The following is an 18922-nucleotide window of genomic DNA, read 5'->3' as shown; positions in this document are numbered from 1 at the left end:
GCTGGAAAGGACACTGCTCGGGCCAAAGTTACGCTCTCTTCCAAAGGAGCGTCCGTTAGGGGACATGCCTGGCTTAGATTCCGGTTGTGTCCTAACTTGTAAATGCTGCCTACAAGAACTTTTTTTTCCTTCTGTGTCCCAACGGCAGACAAAGAAAAGGTTTTAAACACACGGGTTCTAGCTGAGTAGGGTGGCACCGACTTGTAATCTCAGCGTTAGGAGGCTCAGCCAGAAGCATCACAAGTTCAAGGCCAGCCTGAGCTACATAACAAGATCTCACTTCAAATAGCCAAGGAATCCGGAGATACATTATCAGTGGCACAGCGCTTGCCCAGCATATGCAAAGTCCCTGGTACAATCCCCAGTGTGGCAACTAAAAGCTCAAAACACTGCTTTATATTGGTGGCCTCAGCTTTGCCATAACATCCTACATAGCTGTACCTGGCTTGGGGTAACTAATGTGCCGGTCATCGGAACTCAAGTGGAACTTTAGAGCTCACTCAAGGTAGTGAAGGGGCTAATGCAACCCCCAGAGCTTGGGAGAATGTAAGCAACAGAGAACTCCACTGAGCTGTCACATGGCAGGGCTTGGGGAACCTGTACGCCTCAATAGACCATCATATGGCACCAGGGTACCTCCATTCTCCAGCCTGCTCTTCTCAGTTCTCTGCATATCTAAGAAGCCAATGAAGAGGAAGATGGGACTGGGAGGGGAACAGAAACCCACAGGCTTCTACCAGGTCACCTGGCTAAAGCCAAAGGCTGTCTTGGTGCAAAGTCAGTGGCATAGATTCAGTGAACTCTGCAGATGGGACAGGGCCTTTTGCAAGGGTGACAGATGACTTGTTCTACTGACCTTATCAATGTCAGCTCTCTCCCTGTGAAGAGAAACGCCAATCCCTGACGCTGCTCGCACCTTATTCTGAGCTTATGTGAGTGACTTGTTCAAGCCCCTCGGTCCACAGCCCACCGTGTTCTTTATAAAAACCTCCTCTCCCTGCCTCGAGGATGGTTAGTTTCTCTGCATTGTAAGGTTTGGGATTTGGGGAAGCAGTCCCGTGTGTTGTCAAGAAGAGGAGGCTGCAAGACAGAGATCCTGGCAGGTTCCCATCCGTTCTGAGTTTATATCTAGAACCCTGTGATTCCTCTTCTCTGTTTCCAAACCTGGGCCCTGCAGTGTGTAGCTGCAGTAACCCTTGTGTAGGAGCACAGGCTAGCAGGGAGGATGAGTGGCGGGTGAGCTAGCGAGCAAGACCAAGAATGCAGTGTCTGTGATGGACAGGAATGCTGCCATCACTTGCTGGAAAGAGGGTGTGTTGGGAAGCAGATGTTTGGTTTAGTGGCTCAGGGCTGAGTTAGCCCCGGGGTGCGTGATTTGAGAGTGCTGCTCCCTCCCACTCTACAGACCCATCAGGAATGCTGTCAGACCGTCCAAGGACTGAGTCACCCATGGGCAATGGATCTAAGTGGCTTCTCTGTTTCTCCTGACCCTACAGAGCAGCAGAGAGTGATGCTGCTGAGCAGGTCTCCGTCGGGTCCCAAGAAGTACTTCCCCATCCCAGTGGAGCACCTGGAGGAGGAGATCCGCGTGCGATCAGCAGATGACTGCAAGCGCTTCCGCGAGGAGTTCAACGTGAGTGCTCCAGGTCTAGGCTACCGTGAGGAGCAGCAGGACAGTCGGGGACCTGGTGCCGATTGAGATTGTGATGCTGCTCACAAGCAGGGTCTGGAGAGCCTGGTCCCTAGTGCTGTGCCCTTCGTTGGTGCTCACTGCCCCTTGTGAAGTGAGATGTTTGCGTCCGATGCTCCTGAGGGTTGCTGCCAGCTCAGCTACTGGGTACCGTGTGTACCACCAGTTGTGATAACCATTCTGCCATTTGCTGCCTAGTGCAGGTGGCAGTTTCATGCTGAAGGCTGCGGAGAGCCTCCCACCAAGCCTCTTGTCATGGTCCCCAGGAGGTCCAGCTTCTGATCTAATCAGCAGTTGTCCCTCCAAGCCATTGTGATGGCACAGTTCAGTAGATATGGAGACTGTCTGCAGGGGACACTAACTCATGTTCAGTGTGTGTGCGTCTCTGTTTTTGTGAGGAATCCCTCCCATAGCCTTTGAGAAGTGGCTCCCTGAGACATGCATGCCCTTGCCCACATACAGTCTCATAGTCATTCTCAAACTCTCAAGACACAGTGTAGATGGGTCACCCCACCCTGAAAGTTGCCCGTTTCCTCCCTAAAGCTGCCCATTTCCTTTTTTTTAAGTTTTTATTTTATGTGTATGTGTGCCCCATGCATACAGTGCCAGAAGAGGCCATCAGGTCCCCTAGAACTAGAGTTACAGGTGGTCGTGAGCCGCCAAGTAAGCTCTGAGAATGGAACCCAGGTCTTCTACAAGAGAAAGTGCTCTTAATCTCTCAGCCATCACCCAGGCCCAAGTTGTTCATCTTTTTAATGTCCATCAGAGGGGTAAGCTTGATGCATTATCTTGGATACAAGGCTCCATACTGTTGCTGTTTTGATGTGTTTTTGCTCACGTCTTCACCCTGCGAGCAGGGCTGGGAGCTGAACGTTGGTCCCGAGCAAGCGTGGGTGTCCAGGGATGGCCGCCTGGGCCTATCTCTGTCCCAACGGTGTCACATTGGTTCTGTTTCAGGTCACTCCCACTGCCAGCCATCAGCACCTGGGGATGGAGACTCTAGGGCAACACACGCGTGAGGCTAAAGGATGAGGTGTTTAGACAGTGCAGTATGGTTGTTTCTGCCTGGGGGGACAGGGGAAGGCGCTGAGGCGCTGAGACACCCTTCACTTACTTTTCAGCATTGCACCCTCCCCTTTGTCTTGCTTCCCTTCTTATTGCTGCCAAGTGTGTTTTCCTCCTCCTTTTCTTTTTTCAAATTAGGTCATACTGAAGGATAGCACTCAAGCACTGGTGTTTTGAAAATTTACAACTTAAGAGCAGAAGTTAATTCTCGTTTTCGAAAATAGCTGTCCCTCACGTTACTGGTAGAAGCTTGTCCTGCCCTGCATCTCCCACTTCCCCCTTCCACTTCTGCTGTCCTGTGTGGTGCCAGTGACCCTACTGGTAGTGGAGGGTCTGAGAGTAGGCCAGGAATAGGATGAGGTAGCTGAGGGACTTGGCTTAGGTGCAGAACTCAAGAGGACATGGAAGGCACGGTCACTAAAACTTGCCATGGCTCAATAGCTTCTTTAAAATATCAAAACAAGGCGAGAGATGGCTGAACCAGCCTAAGCACAATCAAGAGAGAATGACGTCAGTGAACGTCCCTACTGCCAGGGACCCCACTATGGGCTGTATCATGAGGTTAAATAGTGGATCCTACCACTATTTAAAAGTTTGATGTTTTCACCCTTATGAATTTTGAACATTAAATTAGCTTTTTACAAAAGATGTTTCTGGGCTAAGATGGCTCAGCAGGTAAAGGCACTTGCCACCAAGCCTGACAACCTGAGTCCAATCCCAGAAACCCACACGGTGGCAGGAGAGGACTGATTTGTGAAAATGGTCTTCTGACCTTTACATTCATGCCATGGCAGGCACGTGTGCACACAGGCATGCACACGCAGACAAATAATTGTAATCTCAAAATTGTCAAAAAAAAAAACACGATAGAAAAGATGTTGCCTAGAGGGCTCGTTTCTGCTGGTTCTTGGCTTCTTTGGGAGCCTTGTAAATTTTATATCCCAAACAAATTCTTCCCCTTCCTGTCCCTCCCAGCCTGCCTCTGTGTAGCCCTCGGCTGTGCAGAGTCCCCCTGCCTGGCAATGGGCAACTAGAGATACAGTTGTGTGGCAGAGTGTACGCAGTCTGCCCCTCTCTCCAGTGGAGAACTGGCCCTGTCCAAGGCCTCACTTCTGCGACATCTCTACTGCCCAGATCAGCCGCTCTGGCTCTCAGAGAACACATTAAGGTTGTGTTTTCCTACCCCATCTCTTTCTCTGGTCTGAAGGCCCCTTCCTAAGGTCCTGGAAGGGTTCTGGGTGAGTCTCAACATGTGTCTGGACCTTCCTGTACTGCCGAGCCCAGGGTCAGGGGAACGTGAACTTGAGGATAAGAGGAGAGGGTTTGTTTGACCTTGGGATCATCAGTACAGCTTGCTTGAGTGCTTGCCTAGGCCTGGAAGACTTCAGCTGTTTTCTAAACCTCTACTCAGTTTACTTACCTGTGAAATAGGGTTTTCCCTGCCCTATGGGACTTTGGTAACACATAAAGAAATAAGTAACAGGTAACACGTGGATGAGATGCTAACTGTTAGTTCCTCCTGGAGAGGGCAGATCTCTATCCTCTTCCCAGTTCCTGAATTCAATCCTAGAAAATGAGGCCTCTGTGAGGGAAAACCCTTCTCTCGGGAGCATCTTCCCCCACTGTGTCCCAGCAAGCTATGTCAAACTATGGGCCTGGGACCTGCCCTATGCAATACATCCAAAAGGGGAGAGGGCTGTTTTCTGTTTTTATTTTGTTTTTACAACACAACCACAAACCAGAGCCATCCCCTGATGCTGATGAAGCAAAGCAGACCTCCCACAGAATGCACAGAGGGTCACTGTAGGCTGAACATCTCCAGGCCCTCCTCTCTGGGGTACCAGACAACTGAGAACCGTGGTCCTAGGTAGCCTGACAGCAGAAAAATGTACTGGGCCCAATCTGCACAGGGAGCTGTTCCGCTTTCTTGGATCTGGAGGACACAGAGAACTTTGCCTGGTTCTGCCCACCTGCCTTAGTCCTGTCCTCTGGAAGCCTGGGGGTAGGGGTGGGGGACACGGTAGACCACCTCATCTCTTTGTCCCAGCCCTCAAGGCCACACAGCTGTGGAAAGGGTGACCAGAGCATGATCCCTCTTTCCACTCCGGCTTCGTCGGCCACTGCATCGCAGTTACTTTGCCTCCCTTCGTTTTATCCAGTTTGTCGTTTTGAATAGGCTTTATTTTTAGAGCAGTTTCAAGTACACAGAAAAATTCCATACACACTGAAGAGCACCTGTGTACCCCGTCTCTCCCTCAGAGCAGGTCCCTCTGTCGTGGGCCGCCGGCGGGGGGAACGCTCCATTTGTTACAATTAATAATCGCTGTTGGCGGTGTTATCGCTGAGCTCCGAGGATCTGCTCGTGCTGAGGGGGTTTGCCAGCCGCAGGGTTTCATGTGCCACTACAACTGGTCTTTGTGTCCAGGGCTGAGACCTTTTGAGAAGGCCCTGGGTTGTCATCGCAAATTCAGCATCCAGTGAGAGCCAAGGAGGTAGTGTCAGCCAGCTCTGGTGGTGAATCAGAGTTCAAGGCACATGGAGTGTTCATAGCTGGGGACCAAGTTGAGAACTCCTCACTGGGATTGCTAGGATGACCTCTGACTGGGCCCTCCATGCTGAGCCAGGCAAAGCCTCTGCCTGTGGCTGTGAACTGTGGCGGCCCCAGAGCAGAGAACAGGGTGTGCCCTACAGCATCCTGAGGGAAGCCCCTGTGGAGCTGGCCACTGAAGACACTCCTGCCTGCTAGAGGGAGGTCAGGGCCCTGACCCAAATGAGAGCAATTCCAGGACATCATGGCTGTCATCTGAGGCTACTCTATGAAACCAGACCCCAGTTCCCAGGGACTTCAAGCAGGACACCGTAAACAGGAAAGCTCATGTGCCCCATGCTGGAGTAAGGGAGTCCCTCCAGGTCTGACCACCTCTTCAGCCAAATGATACTTTGCCCGTCTCCAGCCACTCTTCCTTGGGTCTGGTCCCATGTCTTTGACTCATAGGCTAGTTGTGAGGGGAGGCAGAAGAGCCGTGCATTTTCTCTGTGCCTGATTCATCACAAACACTCAGTAAATAGGAACGCTTCTTCCTGGGAGCCCAGTTCTAGGACCCCGTTGGTCCAGGGTCCAACCCGAGTCAGGTTTAATGTAGACGGGTATGACTTGAAGTACACAATCCTCTTCACCCTGCCTCATCTGAGTCTGAGGAGGAGCCCAGAAGCAAGCAAGAGGCAAACAGCTGGAGGCAACCAAAAATCAGAGGCAGGGTGGCTTCGGTGGTAGAAGGAACTAGAAACCCACATGGTCACTTCCATCCCAGATGTGGTGGCTTCTCAGTGATAGCATCCCAGCAAAGCGAAACTTCCGTTTCACCATTTCACACCGACATGCCTCAGCTGGGCTGCCGCGGTCACTAAGGTGGTGCATTTGGAGCCTCAAAGAGCCCCAAACTCCTAGCTGCTGAATCTGGCGACTGGGGGTTGGGGGCTAGGAGAATCAACATTTCTAGGCCCAACCCTGCTGACCTGACCTGACCCAATCCACAGAGACGTCTGAGTCCTAAGCGTGGCACAGGCTGTGTCTACAGTGCCTTTCCAGGACCCTGCTCCTCCTCACCTGCAGCTCAGGCCAGGGTCTCAGCACCCACTTCTTGGTAGGCTTTGCTTCTCTGACTCCTGCATCAGTACCCCTTTGGGGTCAGTTCACCTGTACCCGAGGAATCCCTGCCTGGGCTAAATCCCGTGTGGACTGGGGCATGATGGGATTGCGATGTGAGTGAATTCCTGGCCTCGCAAAGTTTAGGGGAGAGCTCGTTGTCCGCCCAGTGTCTAGTGTGGGCCTTGAGGAAAGACATGGGTGATGGACAGATGGTAGCTTAATTCCTGGGGTTGGAAGGGAAGTTGATAGGAACCTGGGTTTAGAGTCAGCCGTGTTCACTCTGCTCTCCATTTCCTTCCAGTCGTTGCCATCTGGACACATACAAGGGACGTTTGATCTAGCAAATAAAGAAGAAAACAGAGAAAAGAACAGATATCCCAACATTCTTCCCAGTAAGACTTTTGTTGTTGTTGTTGTCCATTGTTTGTCTTTGCATGGTCTGTGACATGTGGATTACACTTGGCAGCTTGCTGGTGACCCTGTACTCAGTGCTTGTCCCAGGGAATCCAGGGCCACACTGTCTTGAGGGCCTATTTCCTGCAAGGGGCGTGGGCGTTTTGGTTGCTGTTGACCGCGCTGGTTGCTAAGCATACAGGAAGCAAGCTGGGCAGGAATGCTCCCCACAGGCTTGGGCACCAATGGACCAGGCCTCTCCTGCCAGATTCACTCCTGGACACCAGTCTAGGCCTGTTGGTGGCCTCAAGCAGCACCTTCCTTCCTAGTCGGTGTTTGAGGCTTACCTGGAGCAAATCTCCAATGTGTTCTATAGTCCAGAATCAGAGACCAAAATGGTAGAATGCAGAGACCCCATGGGTTTGGCACCCTTGAAAAAAGGCTTAACAGACCTTGCTCTAACCTCAGCTGCAGACAGTAACCGTGAGCTGGGGAGCGTGGTTACCCAGGAAGTGTCAGAGTTAGGGTGCAGGCTGCTGTGGGCTGAGCCTCTGTTGTGACCTGCTGTGCCTGTCTCATCCGCCAGGACAAACCCTGCATGTTCCCAGCCGCCTTTTTCAAAAGCTGGCCCCTGAGGGGTTGCAATATTAGTGCCAAGTCTGCAGCCCTTCCCTCCCCCACCTACCTCCCTGAACCAAAGCTTTACCCTCAGGCCCACAGAAGAGAAACCGCAAACAACTCCACAAAGCTCAGGTTGGCATCCTGAGCAACGGCCTCCTGCTGGTGCCAGAGACCCTTGCTCTTGAGAAGGGCCTGGTGGGGTCAGCTGGCCATAATCAGCTTCAGTGTGTTGTACATATGTGAAACTGACCTGTCTAATATATGATCTAGATTTCTAGTACTTTCTGGAGGTGGCGGTTCCCCACTGTCCATCCACAAGGCTTTTAAGTGATTTCTGTAAAGCCTGCCACCTAGGGCAATGAACTGCTGCTTGTCAAGGCCAAGGGAAGGTAGCTGTACGGCAAGGCTGAGAGGGCTGCTTGTCCTAAGTTTAGACTCTGGATACAGTGGCTTTCCTGCTGAGTGGGTTGTGGAATCCAAGGAAGAAGGGGACCCTTGCTGTGGCTCAGGAGCTCAAAGATCAGAAAGGCCCCAGCAAGAGGGTGTCAGGGTCTTCAGAGTGGCGTGTGTCCACTGATAATTGAGACGTTCAAAGGTCAGTTTTGGCTTTTAATTTAATGCTTCACCCTTCTTGACAAGTTAAATTTATGCATTGATTTAGCCCTCATGTGTTTGGGGCAATAGGTTAAGTTAGATCCTAGGGTCATGGTGGGCTTTACAGAAATCTCATATAAACCTTGGGCATGGAGCTGCTCCCTTCAGAGAGTGCTAGAAATCTAGTCTCAGGTCATCTTTTAGACAGGTCACAACTCCACATGCCTCAGAGCTAAGGACATTCAGGGCACCTTACCAAACTTTCTCTCTTAGTCATTAAACCTGCTATCTCCCAAAGCTAACACTCACAGTCTTACCCAAGAATGTTTCTGAGACAGAGGTGACAGCTCACACCTGTAGTCCCAGCAGCCCCTAGGCTGAGGCAGGAAACTCTCCAAATAGAGGCTAGCCTGGGCTACATAGCAAGTGAGACCCTGTCTCAGAAAAGATTAAAAAAAAAAGGAGAAGAGAAGAAACAAGGATGGGAGGGAGAAAGGAGAGGAGAAGAATGGGAGAGAAGGACTGGAGAGATGGCTCAGAGGGTAAGAGCACTGGATGTTCTTCCAGAGGTCTCGAGTTCAATTCCCAGCAACCACATGGTGGCTCACAACTACCTGTTATGAGACCTGGTGCCTTCCTTGCCAGCACTACATTGTATGCTTAATAAATAAATTTAAAAAAAGAATGGGAGAGAAAAGAAAGGAGACAGATGACAGACAGACAGACAAACAGACAGACAGAGGAGTGCTAGTTTCTGCTGAGAGCTCAGGACACCAAATCATGGTCCAGCTCCTGCCGCAGGAATAGGCGGAGCTCTCAGCTCACCGAGGACTCTCACAGGCTGGGCGCCTTCCAAACTCTTTCTGCTACACACAAGGCAGGGTTGCCTTACAGAAAAAGATCAGCCTGCCCTCTCCCCATGTGGAAGTGTGGCAGCCCTGTACACAGTCCAGTTCAATGTCCCCCAGAAGTTCCTTTGCTCCCTTTGCTCTTGCCCCAGGGTGAGGGCCGGCCTCAGCCCTCCTCTCCAGGAGTAACACCTGGCTTGGGGTGCTGACAGCTATCCAGGATTGGGGGCATGGTGTGTTCCCAGGAGTGGTAAGCTCTTCACTGTTGACTTGAGTTTTTGACAGAATGGAAACACCATGCCTGACAAGGACCAATCGTGGCACCTGGTAAAGGAGAGACATACCTACTTATACGGAATGGTTGGTTCTGCTGGGGCAAGACAGTAGGCTGGATATCATGGAGTCAGATTAGGATCTGCAAGGGGGGATGGGAGGACCCCGTGCCCACAGCTCCAGCTGTCCCTTGCCTCTCTTAGTGTATCTCAAGCCAGGGCAGACTGGCAGTAGGTTCAGAGATGCCCCTGGGCTGGAGTGCAGTGTGGGCCTTGGCCTGGGAATCCCAAAAAATGGAGTCAAGTGCTCTGTGTCCAGAGGCTAGACTCATGCCTGCGGGGACTCTCTGAAGCCAGCAGCCCGATAGCCCTCTGCTGGAAGCATGCCAGTGCGGGTAATTTTAGAAAGTGGTGTTTTGACAGCCAAGTGTAACTTTTCAGGATTAAGAAGCAGGAAACGCTTAGAAGCTGTGAGAGACTCAGTCGGCGCAGATGCTATTTTTTGTCCTGTGTTTCTGTAACTGTTCCACGGTGTAAGGCATTCTAAATTCTCTTCAGCCAGCGCGGGATGTGCCGTGCCACAGCTGCTTCCATCCTGAGCCCCTGAGCCCTTGAGCCCCTGAGCAGGAGCGTCCAGCTGGGTGGCGGTGGATTTGGGGTTTGTCCTTCCTGTCCCCAGATTTGTGCCCTCCCCTCCTCTGCCCAGAGCAGGACAGATGCAGCTCAGCAATGAAACTCAGTCAGGGAGTCTGAGGTAGCACACACTGCCCGGCCAACACCCTTCCGTGTAAAGTGGGCCCCAGCCAAGGCCAAACTAGCCTGGAACTCTCAACGCTCCTGCCTCAGTCTCCGCAGTGCTGGGACTGCAGTTCCTTCACGTGTGAGCTATCTTTCTCACTACACGTTGACACAGCGGCAAAGTTTCTGTGGAAGAAAGGGCTGTGGAGGAACTGGGGCCACAGCTCCCCGGTGCGTACATACATCACTGTGACACTCCCCACCATCTCTATACCGCACCCGAATAGTCCACTATAACACCCGTCATACCACACACCTGACAGCACACACCACCCACACTACATAGACACGTTGTACCATACACCACACATAATAAACTCATAATCAGCCTGGCCTACCACACAGCACCTACTTAGCACACTGAAGCATATGTCCATACAACACATGTATAACACACAATACCACAAAAAATACACACACCACACGCATACAGCTCATATAACTCACAACACAATACACATCTTCCCACCATCCAGTATCATCCTCATACCATACAACACATCCTCAACACATATCACATGTATGTAGCACACAAAACACAGCACCACAAATATGCATAAATACACACACATCTTTGTCTACCCTCTCACTCTGGAAAATAGCCTGTTGAGTCAGCTAGACTCTCCGTCGTGGACAGTCCAACTCTGCAAGCACCCAACTTCCCCCTAGCCCTGGGGTAGATGGTGATGAGTGGGTACTGAAGTTCAGAGACCCAAACCCTTTACCCCTGTGTCCTCTGGAAAGCCTGAATAGAAAGATCTAGTTCTTCATCCAGAGATTGTGCTATGTACACCCACAGTTGTTAACGTTTGGACCCATCGTGAGAACATAGTCACTTTGCTCCCTGCTGTTCTGCCCGTGTGATCATGGGGCCACCTCTCCTCCTCCCTCCCCTGGCTGAGGCCCAGGTGGCTCAGGCAGGGCTCAGGCAGGCAGGGGCACCCCACCCTGACCTCAAGGGAAGAGCTGGTTATGCCCTTCCAGTGACTGACACTTGGATAAAAGACACCTCGGGCCCCTGTAGCTCCTTGTCCTAACCCCATGGGTTGCTTGCTTTCCCAGATGACCATTCCAGAGTGATTTTGAGCCAAGTAGACGGAGTCCCCTGCTCTGACTACATTAACGCATCCTACATAGATGTAAGTTGACTGCTTTTCGTTCCCCTGGCCTGACATGAAGCCGATGCTGGGTGTTCAGGGGTTGGGTCTGAACTGTGATGTCCGAGTTCCTTCCTCTCTGATTCAGAGTGTATGTGGTCACACTCAGTCAGGTCACACTGAGAGTGTGAGGCCAGCATGCTTTCTCAGCTTACATCTTCACCAGAAGTCACATAGATAACAGATCTGGGGGGTGGGGGAGGATAATGGCCACAACTGTAGACCCTGAAGGTATTCAGTCCAATTCTTTGTAGCGCTGACGAACCAGAACCAGTCAAACGCACTGGACTAGACAAACCACAATAGGCTACGAAATTAATTTAGGGTTTTTTTTTGAAATATCATTTAAGGTTTTAAATTTCTTAGTTAAAATATAAAGAAATCAAAGAATTTGTATATAATATACGAGCCCAACTAGAAATATAAATGCGTGTATGTCTGCTTGTGTGTGTGTAGGAAAGCAAGCAAGCCCAGAAAGAACAATAGTGAAGGCCTAGGGGAAACAGTACCTGTTATCTCTGAGGTTGCTGGTGGGTTTTACTTTCCTATTACTCTTTTCTGTTTTCCACATTCTTTGGGGTGAATCTCCCCCCACCCTGCCCTTCTATGAACAAAGGGATCCCCTGGGCAAAGGTAGTCCTGGATAATTACAGGTCTGACTTCATTTTTCTAGGGTTACAAAGAAAAGAACAAATTCATAGCAGCTCAAGGTAAGCAAGCTTTCGACCTAGTTCATGTCCGCGCAGTATTTTTGCACAGTCATTCCAGTATCCAACTGCCAAGCATGCCAACGATTCACACTGGTTTTTCACGTGTACCACTGTGTCCCTGTGTCAGATGCCCATGCTGTGTGCCCCTCTGTGACTTCACGGCACATGCGAGGAACCTCTAGTTGTTTTTCTGCCACCCTAGACTCCCATTCAGTATGTGACTTTGACTTCCCTCATCTGCCTGAGCTCCAAAAGGCTCCTAGTTCAGTGGGGGGTGGGGGGGGATGGGATGGAGGGGCTTTTAGATCAGGGTCATAGCCAGCATGGCTTAGCCACAAAGTCACTCCCGTCTTCACCCTTGGACCTAGTCCCACCCTGTACTTAGAGAACCTTCTAGTCAGCCAAAGGCTATCTTTCCAGGAGGGCTCAGCAATTCCCCAGGGATCAGTGAAGCTGAAAGGAGACTTCCCCTCCCCCTCCTCTTAGGTCAGCTTCCCTAGAAATAGAAACCCTGATTACACACAGGGGACCCCGCGTGCCCCTCTGGAAATGAAAGAGAATCTATCAAACGTTGGTGGAAACCTGAAAAGAAGGCCTGCATTTCTGTCCTAAGCACCAGCTTGCCAAAGAAGCCTTTCTTTATCTCCCCAGCCCCTCCTCCTGAGCATAAAACTCTTAGCCTTAGGATCGCGAAATAGCTGTTATAACCCTAGGCACTGTGTCATATCCAGACAGGAAGTGGACAAAAGGCAGAGGAGTTTCTTCTTTTTTCCTGATCTCTCTCTCTCTCTCTCCTTCTCCTTCCCTCCCCGCCCCCCAGGACACACACTCACTCACACACATTTACATTCCAATCTATCTGGAGGGGCCTGTGACTCTGAGGGGCTCCAGTATGCGGTGGTTTCCATTTACTAGGACAAGCAGACTAGAGACGGCCCTCGAACGTCCTCTGGGCTCCTCTTTCTTTGCCTGTGAGTCAGCATAGCCACCCAGATTCTGCTGGACTGCACAGCGAGCTTCCAGGTTGCAGGGCCTGTCTTATGCCTGGGGAGGCTGTAAGCCTTCCGAGGCTGAACTCGCTGGGTGAGCTTAGACATAGCGCCTCCATGCTGACCCTCCCCTCCGCACACAGGCCCCAAACAGGAGACAGTGAACGACTTCTGGAGGATGGTCTGGGAGCAGAAGTCAGCCATGATCGTCATGTTGACGAACCTGAAGGAGAGGAAGGAGGTAAGCTGCCCTGCACGGACCCAGTAGCCTGGCACTCACCAGGGAGGCGCTGATCCTCCGCATGGGTACCTCTCTTCCATCAGTGAGGGGCAACAGTACTCAGGCCTTCCAGCACCCTATCTTGAAGTCGAATCTCCGTCTTTCTATACCTCACTGTCCTGCTCCAACATAAGAAATCATAGTTTCCCTTCTTTGTCCGAGGATCGTCGTGGCCACCCGTAGCCCTAACCCCGCTGGAGATAACAGACCTTATAGTGAAAGGCACTGGTGTGTTTCACACCTGGCGGGCCTGGCTGCCAATGGACACCATTGCGGAGGCCTTTCCGAGACAAGAGTCTGTGGTCTCCAACAACAGGCTCATGGAAGGCCTACGTGTACGCCTGAATTGACAGGATCAGCTAAGAGTGAGAGGCACAGTTGCCTTGTCCTGGTAGTGTCTGCTGAGCCCAAATCTCCACCCCTAGTGCCAGGAACTGGCTCAGGTGCCGGCTGGAAGGGCAAAAAACAGAGCCCTGGCAGACCTATTGTTGGCACAGAGCTCTTTTTCCAAGTGATAGGGGAATTGGAAGCCTAAGGGAAGCCTTCTCAGATGGGGAGACGCAGCTAGTAGACTGTGCTTCTAGCATGTTCCAGCATGAAGGCCCAGCTTGGCAGAAGGTATCTGCCTGCTGGGCTCCCACCCAAGGCTCTCTGCATGCGTGGCATCAGCCTGATCCTCATAGTATCCCATGAGTTGAGGACATGGACAAGGCCTACAGGGTTGGGATAGAACACTCAGTCTTGGGGTGCACAGAACAGCAAGGATGGGGCTCACTTAACAGTGAGCAGAGTACTCTGTCCCCAGGGCACCTAACTGGTGGGCTCCGTGTCCAGCAGCACAGGAAAATGTCTTCAGTGTCCATTTCTAGTTTTCTGATCTATCAGGGAGAAAACAGTGGGGACCGCGTGGGGGTTGTTGCTTCTTACTTCATGAATCTACCCACCTTTGCTCTCCTTTGTCACCAACGGAAAGAGTGACATGACAGAAACAGAGCTCTCCCCAAACAAACAGAGCTCCTCCTGCCCTATGAGGAGAGACCCCCCCATTCTGTAGATGGGGAGACTGAGCTTCATCGGAGCCCTCGCGTCTCTGTGACCTACTGCCGACAGAGACCGCATCTTCCCAGGGCTGCTTCTCCCAAAGGCCACCATTGTAGCCCTAAGCCGAGGCCGAGGACCTCTGTCCTGCTGTGCCCTGGTGGTGACATCCGTCTCATTCTCCCCAGGAGCCTCCTACTGTATTTTCCTGGCCTTGTGACTCAGGGCTGCCGGTCGGTTTTCTCGGTTTCCACTCCCTCAGACGGAGTCATTTCTCAAGAGACTTCCTTTTCTTTGGTGGCTTTTACTGTGGTCTCCGTTTCCTGGGCAGTATATTGCAAAAGCCAACTGGCATCTTGTGACCTGAGGAGGCCTGAGGGTAGGGCAGCCAAGAGTCCCCTGGGGTCTGAGACCCCGGTTCCTCTCTTTGGAGGAGCCTTACCAGGAATAATTGCTTGAGAGTCCTCAGAGCCCTGGGGGACCAAGATTCACCCAGACCAGACACTTATAGTGCCACTCCAGGCCACGTTCAATGCCCTGTGACTGTAGGCCAGCTTAGGTCAGGATAAAGGGAGGGGTGATGTTTGTCCCTAGTGTTGTGACAAAAATGTTGGTCTCCATCATCTTTCACTTCAGGAGTATTTTGATACTGGAGAACAGGCCAGTTTGCTGGGCTATTCACTAGCCATTTCTAGGACAAGCCGTGAGGTGTCTGGAGGACTTGTTCAATTTTAGAGATGTCTCCAAGGAAGACATTGTACGGCTCTTGTCCTCCAGGGTGGTTCCCTTTGGCACACACACTGTGCTGATGGGCAGCTTACTGACTGTTAGGGGCTTGGCTCAGGTAAAGAACAGCCTCTGTAGCCACGAGCACCCCATAGGTTCCCATGTCAGCGTGACCTTGTGAATGGCACACAGGGTGTGCCTGGTCAGAAGAAAACAAAGTGCTGGGCCCCAGGCAAATGCTCAGGGAGGGCATTCTGGGAGGATTGGGGCAAGGCTCACTCATCCAGAGGGTTGCTGGGGTCAGGCTCCCTAGCTCTAAAGGGAACAGCTTTAGCATGGACAGGCATGACTGGAGTAATAAGATGGGAGGGATGAGATGTTACTTGTCCAACCCAAAACACTCTGGTTGGTCCCCAGTCACTTTTGCCACCTGTGAGGCCTTGATTTCTGCTTATATAAAGGACACTCTTGCAGGGTATCCTTCCAGCTCCAGGGAAGCTGACTGCTGACCGGGGTCACCTGACCTTATGCGGCTAGTGGGAGGCCATGCCTCAGACTGTATCTTGATTCTTTGCCTTCTATTGCTCCTCACAGGAGAAGTGCTACCAGTACTGGCCAGACCAGGGCTGCTGGACCTATGGGAACATCCGTGTGTGCGTGGAGGATTGCGTGGTTCTGGTGGATTACACCATCCGCAAGTTCTGCATCCATCCGGTATGCTTGAATGTCTCATGTTGGCTTCTTGGGAGCTATGTTGGGTGGGGGGGGCTTTACAATGTGAAGAGCTGGGGGGCTTTACAATGTGAAGAGCTGCCCTGCCTCGCCCTACTCCCAGCGTGGCAGGAACTCTCACAGAGGTTGTGGCTGCCGGGCTGGAACATGGGACAGACTGGGACAGAGTTAGTAGATCAAGGACCTGAATCTGCAGAGCATTGGGCACTTTGACTCCCAGCCACTGCGCTAGGCCTCCCTAGGAGGTTACAGAGCCAGCTGGAGAAGTACGGGATTCAATGGGGAACCTTTCCCACTTCACAAACCAGGCACTAATGCCACCAAGTTATACCCAGGGTCCAGTATGATGTCTTTCACACCATAGCATTGTGAAACAAGGCTGTTTGTTTGTTTGTTTGTTTGAGACAGGGTCTCACTATGTGACTCAGGCTGACCTAGAACACTGTATGGAGCATACTGGCTTCAGACTACAGAGATCCATCTGCCTCTGCCTCTGCCTCCCAAGTGTTGGGATTAAAGATGTGACCCATCAAATCCAGTGACAGGATTGTTTTATAATGGTGTCAAAATTATGTTCAGCATCTCCCCCTCCCCTGTGTTTTTCATGCTTGTTTCAAGACAACCTTCAATAAAAATGCTTGTGAACAGGACAGATGAAATGAAGACTTCAGAGATGGGCCATTTTTATAGAACAAATGTAGAACAATTGGTTTGATTCGGTTGCAAAATCTCAACAGAAGTTTCTAGAAGCCACTACAGAATGCTTTGAAAGGAGGGACTGGGTGCATGGCTCAGTGGTAGAGCATGTACCTAGCATGCTCTGAGCCATCCCAAAATTATTATCCCTTGCTAGCCTGTCTCCTAAATGCACGAGAATACACATGCATGCAAGTATGCACATGCACAGCACTCCACCCTACCCACACACACATATAGAGTTCTAAACACACCAGTCTTGTCTTCTGCCACTGTCAGACTCAGGAGAACCATGCTACAAAAGCTTGGGGGATCTCTGAGGGAGGGTCTGGAGTCTCCAGAGTACAGGCCGAGCCTTCATCTTTTCTTCCTACACTGACTCTTTGAGACTTAAATAATATGCTAATGTAAAAATATTTTAATTGAAAAAAATTAAAATAAAAAAAAGAATATGTCAGTAATGACTCAGGTCCCCAGGAGTGAGGTGGGACTATCCAAACAGAGCTGGCTGGCCTACCTCACAGCTGGAGGATCTGAGCATTAGGGCCAGCTTTGGGGATGTGTGGCTACTGGGATTCTGGCCTGGGAATAGCCAGCAGTGGGAACTGTGCATACTCACATTGGTAGGGCACCCCGGTGTTCCAGGATTCTCTGTGTTCGTGGACACTGACCTGGCATGAGCCCCCCAAACTGTCCTTCAGGAGGCAATACTGAATGGTCAGGGTAAGGGGGCTCCACCTCTCACCTCTTCCTTCTCCTTTGCAGCAACTCCCCGAGAGCTGCAAAGCCCCGCGGCTGGTCTCACAACTCCACTTCACCAGCTGGCCTGACTTCGGGGTACCTTTCACCCCCATCGGAATGTTGAAGTTCCTGAAGAAAGTGAAGACACTCAACCCCTCACATGCTGGGCCCATTGTGGTCCACTGCAGGTATGTCGAGGAGGAGCAGGACCTTTGCAGGCAGCCACAATAACGGGGCTGGGAGTTCGGGGTGGGGCTGGAGGCATGGCTAATGGGACAGTATTGGGGGAGCAGAGCTAGGGCTGCTGAACATGAAGTTTCACAGCAGCTACCCCGCTTTGTCACTGGAGCAGAACCCCAATGTGTAAACCTCATCAAAACTAACAGGCCCAGGTTGGTGGCTGATATGGGAGCCCTGAGTAGGTCCTCTGCCTTGTCTTCTATACTACCTGGTACCCCAGGGATCACTCAGTTCCCATACCAGGGCACAACCACAGTGGTAACAAGAAGTGTTTGGGGGTATGCATACAAGAAACTCTTACACACTCCAGCTTCAGGGTCTCTAGCCCTGAGCTAAATTACTGGGGCTGCAGTGCCCTCTGGTGGCCATACATAGATTTGCTCCGTAGTCTCCCAAGTTGCACCCTACTTAATTTTGCCCTAGGCTGTGTCCTTTGTCCCCCAGGTTTCAGGCATCTTCCCAGGCTTGTCACTTACTTCAGGGAATGTGACTCACGAGGTGGCATCTTTCTCCTCCCTGAAGCGCGGGCGTGGGACGGACAGGCACTTTCATTGTGATCGACGCCATGATGGACATGATACACTCCGAACAGAAGGTTGATGTCTTTGAGTTTGTGTCTAGAATCCGCAATCAGCGCCCTCAGATGGTCCAGACAGATGTGAGTGGCACCTCCTCCTGCCCTGGCCTAAGCATCACAGAGCACCCGGGTGCCTTCGCCCCACTCCATGGGCCCGTTAATCTTTATTGGTTTTGCTTTCTGTGGTTCTTTTGCTTTGTTTTATTTTTACAGTACTGAGTATTGTGCCGGGTCTGTCATGTGAATTCACCCTACCACTCAGCTGTGTTCTCAGCCATCTTTTTACTTCCTGATATGTAGTCTGACTGAGCTGCCCAACCTGGCCCTGACCCAGTTCTGTAGCCTGAGCAGCCCTTGATGTTGTGATTTTTCATACCGCAGCCTCCTGAATAACTGGAATTTTAAACCTGCACCACCAGGCCCAGCTTAGAGGCCTGGTTTTGATAGGCGGGTGGTCACAGGCTGTCAGCATGCCCCGTGTCCCTCCCACTCTGCCATTACCTCCCGCAGAGTCGCAAAGACTGGGGACCCTTATCCTTCGTATGTTCATAGGCCATGGGGGCAGCTCTAAGCAGCTGGCACAGCCCCTGGAGCCCCCATGAAGGCAGTGGCCATCACTGTCATCTTATTGGACCCTAGATGAGCATGATCATTCATGGACTCTTGTCCTTCAGCCTTCTTTTACCAGCAGAAGAAGTGGGCCCTCCTCTGGGCCCAGGCCAGATTTGAGCAGCACCCCCTGTCTCCCTGCAGGTACAGTATACATTCATCTACCAAGCCTTACTGGAATACTACCTCTATGGGGACACGGAGCTGGATGTGTCCTCCCTGGAGAGGCACCTGCAGACGCTACATAGCACAGCCACCCATTTTGACAAGATCGGGCTGGAGGAAGAGTTTAGGGTAAGCGCTTCCCGGAGTCTTCCACACCCTAGAAGAGTTTAGGGTGAGCGCAGCAAGGCAACTCCCCGGCCCTGGAGCGCGTGTCTGAGGAGCCTGTGAACAAGGCATCTACTTAAGTGGAGCCTTGAGGTCAGAAAGTTAGGAGCTGGGTGTCAGGTGGTTGGCTTCTGGGAAAGACTAGCAGTGCAAGCTACGCGTGGGAT

General features: G+C 51.6%; 1 protein-coding gene across 4 annotated transcripts in view; it reads left to right on the top strand.

The window, feature by feature from the left end:
* Ptpre (protein tyrosine phosphatase receptor type E) overlaps positions 1–18922 on the top strand; it is a 146819-nt gene that overhangs the window by 112264 nt on the left and 15633 nt on the right. For all 4 annotated transcript variants that reach the window (XM_085693249.2, XM_085693248.2, XM_085693247.2 and 1 more), the window contains 9 exons: positions 1497–1633; positions 6706–6796; positions 10993–11069; positions 11761–11797; positions 12930–13027; positions 15425–15544; positions 17024–17187; positions 17762–17897; positions 18570–18719. In XM_085693249.2, coding sequence (XP_085549375.1) covers positions 1497–1633; positions 6706–6796; positions 10993–11069; positions 11761–11797; positions 12930–13027; positions 15425–15544; positions 17024–17187; positions 17762–17897; positions 18570–18719 — 1010 coding nt within the window. The remainder of the gene's footprint in view (positions 1–1496; positions 1634–6705; positions 6797–10992; positions 11070–11760; positions 11798–12929; positions 13028–15424; positions 15545–17023; positions 17188–17761; positions 17898–18569; positions 18720–18922) is intronic.

Source organism: Myodes glareolus, chromosome 7, assembly GCF_982192425.1.
Source record: "Myodes glareolus chromosome 7, mMyoGla1.1, whole genome shotgun sequence".
Lineage (NCBI taxonomy): Eukaryota > Metazoa > Chordata > Mammalia > Rodentia > Cricetidae > Myodes > Myodes glareolus.
Note: the sequence above shows the minus strand (reverse complement) of the source record. Positions and strands in the feature narration are given on the sequence as shown.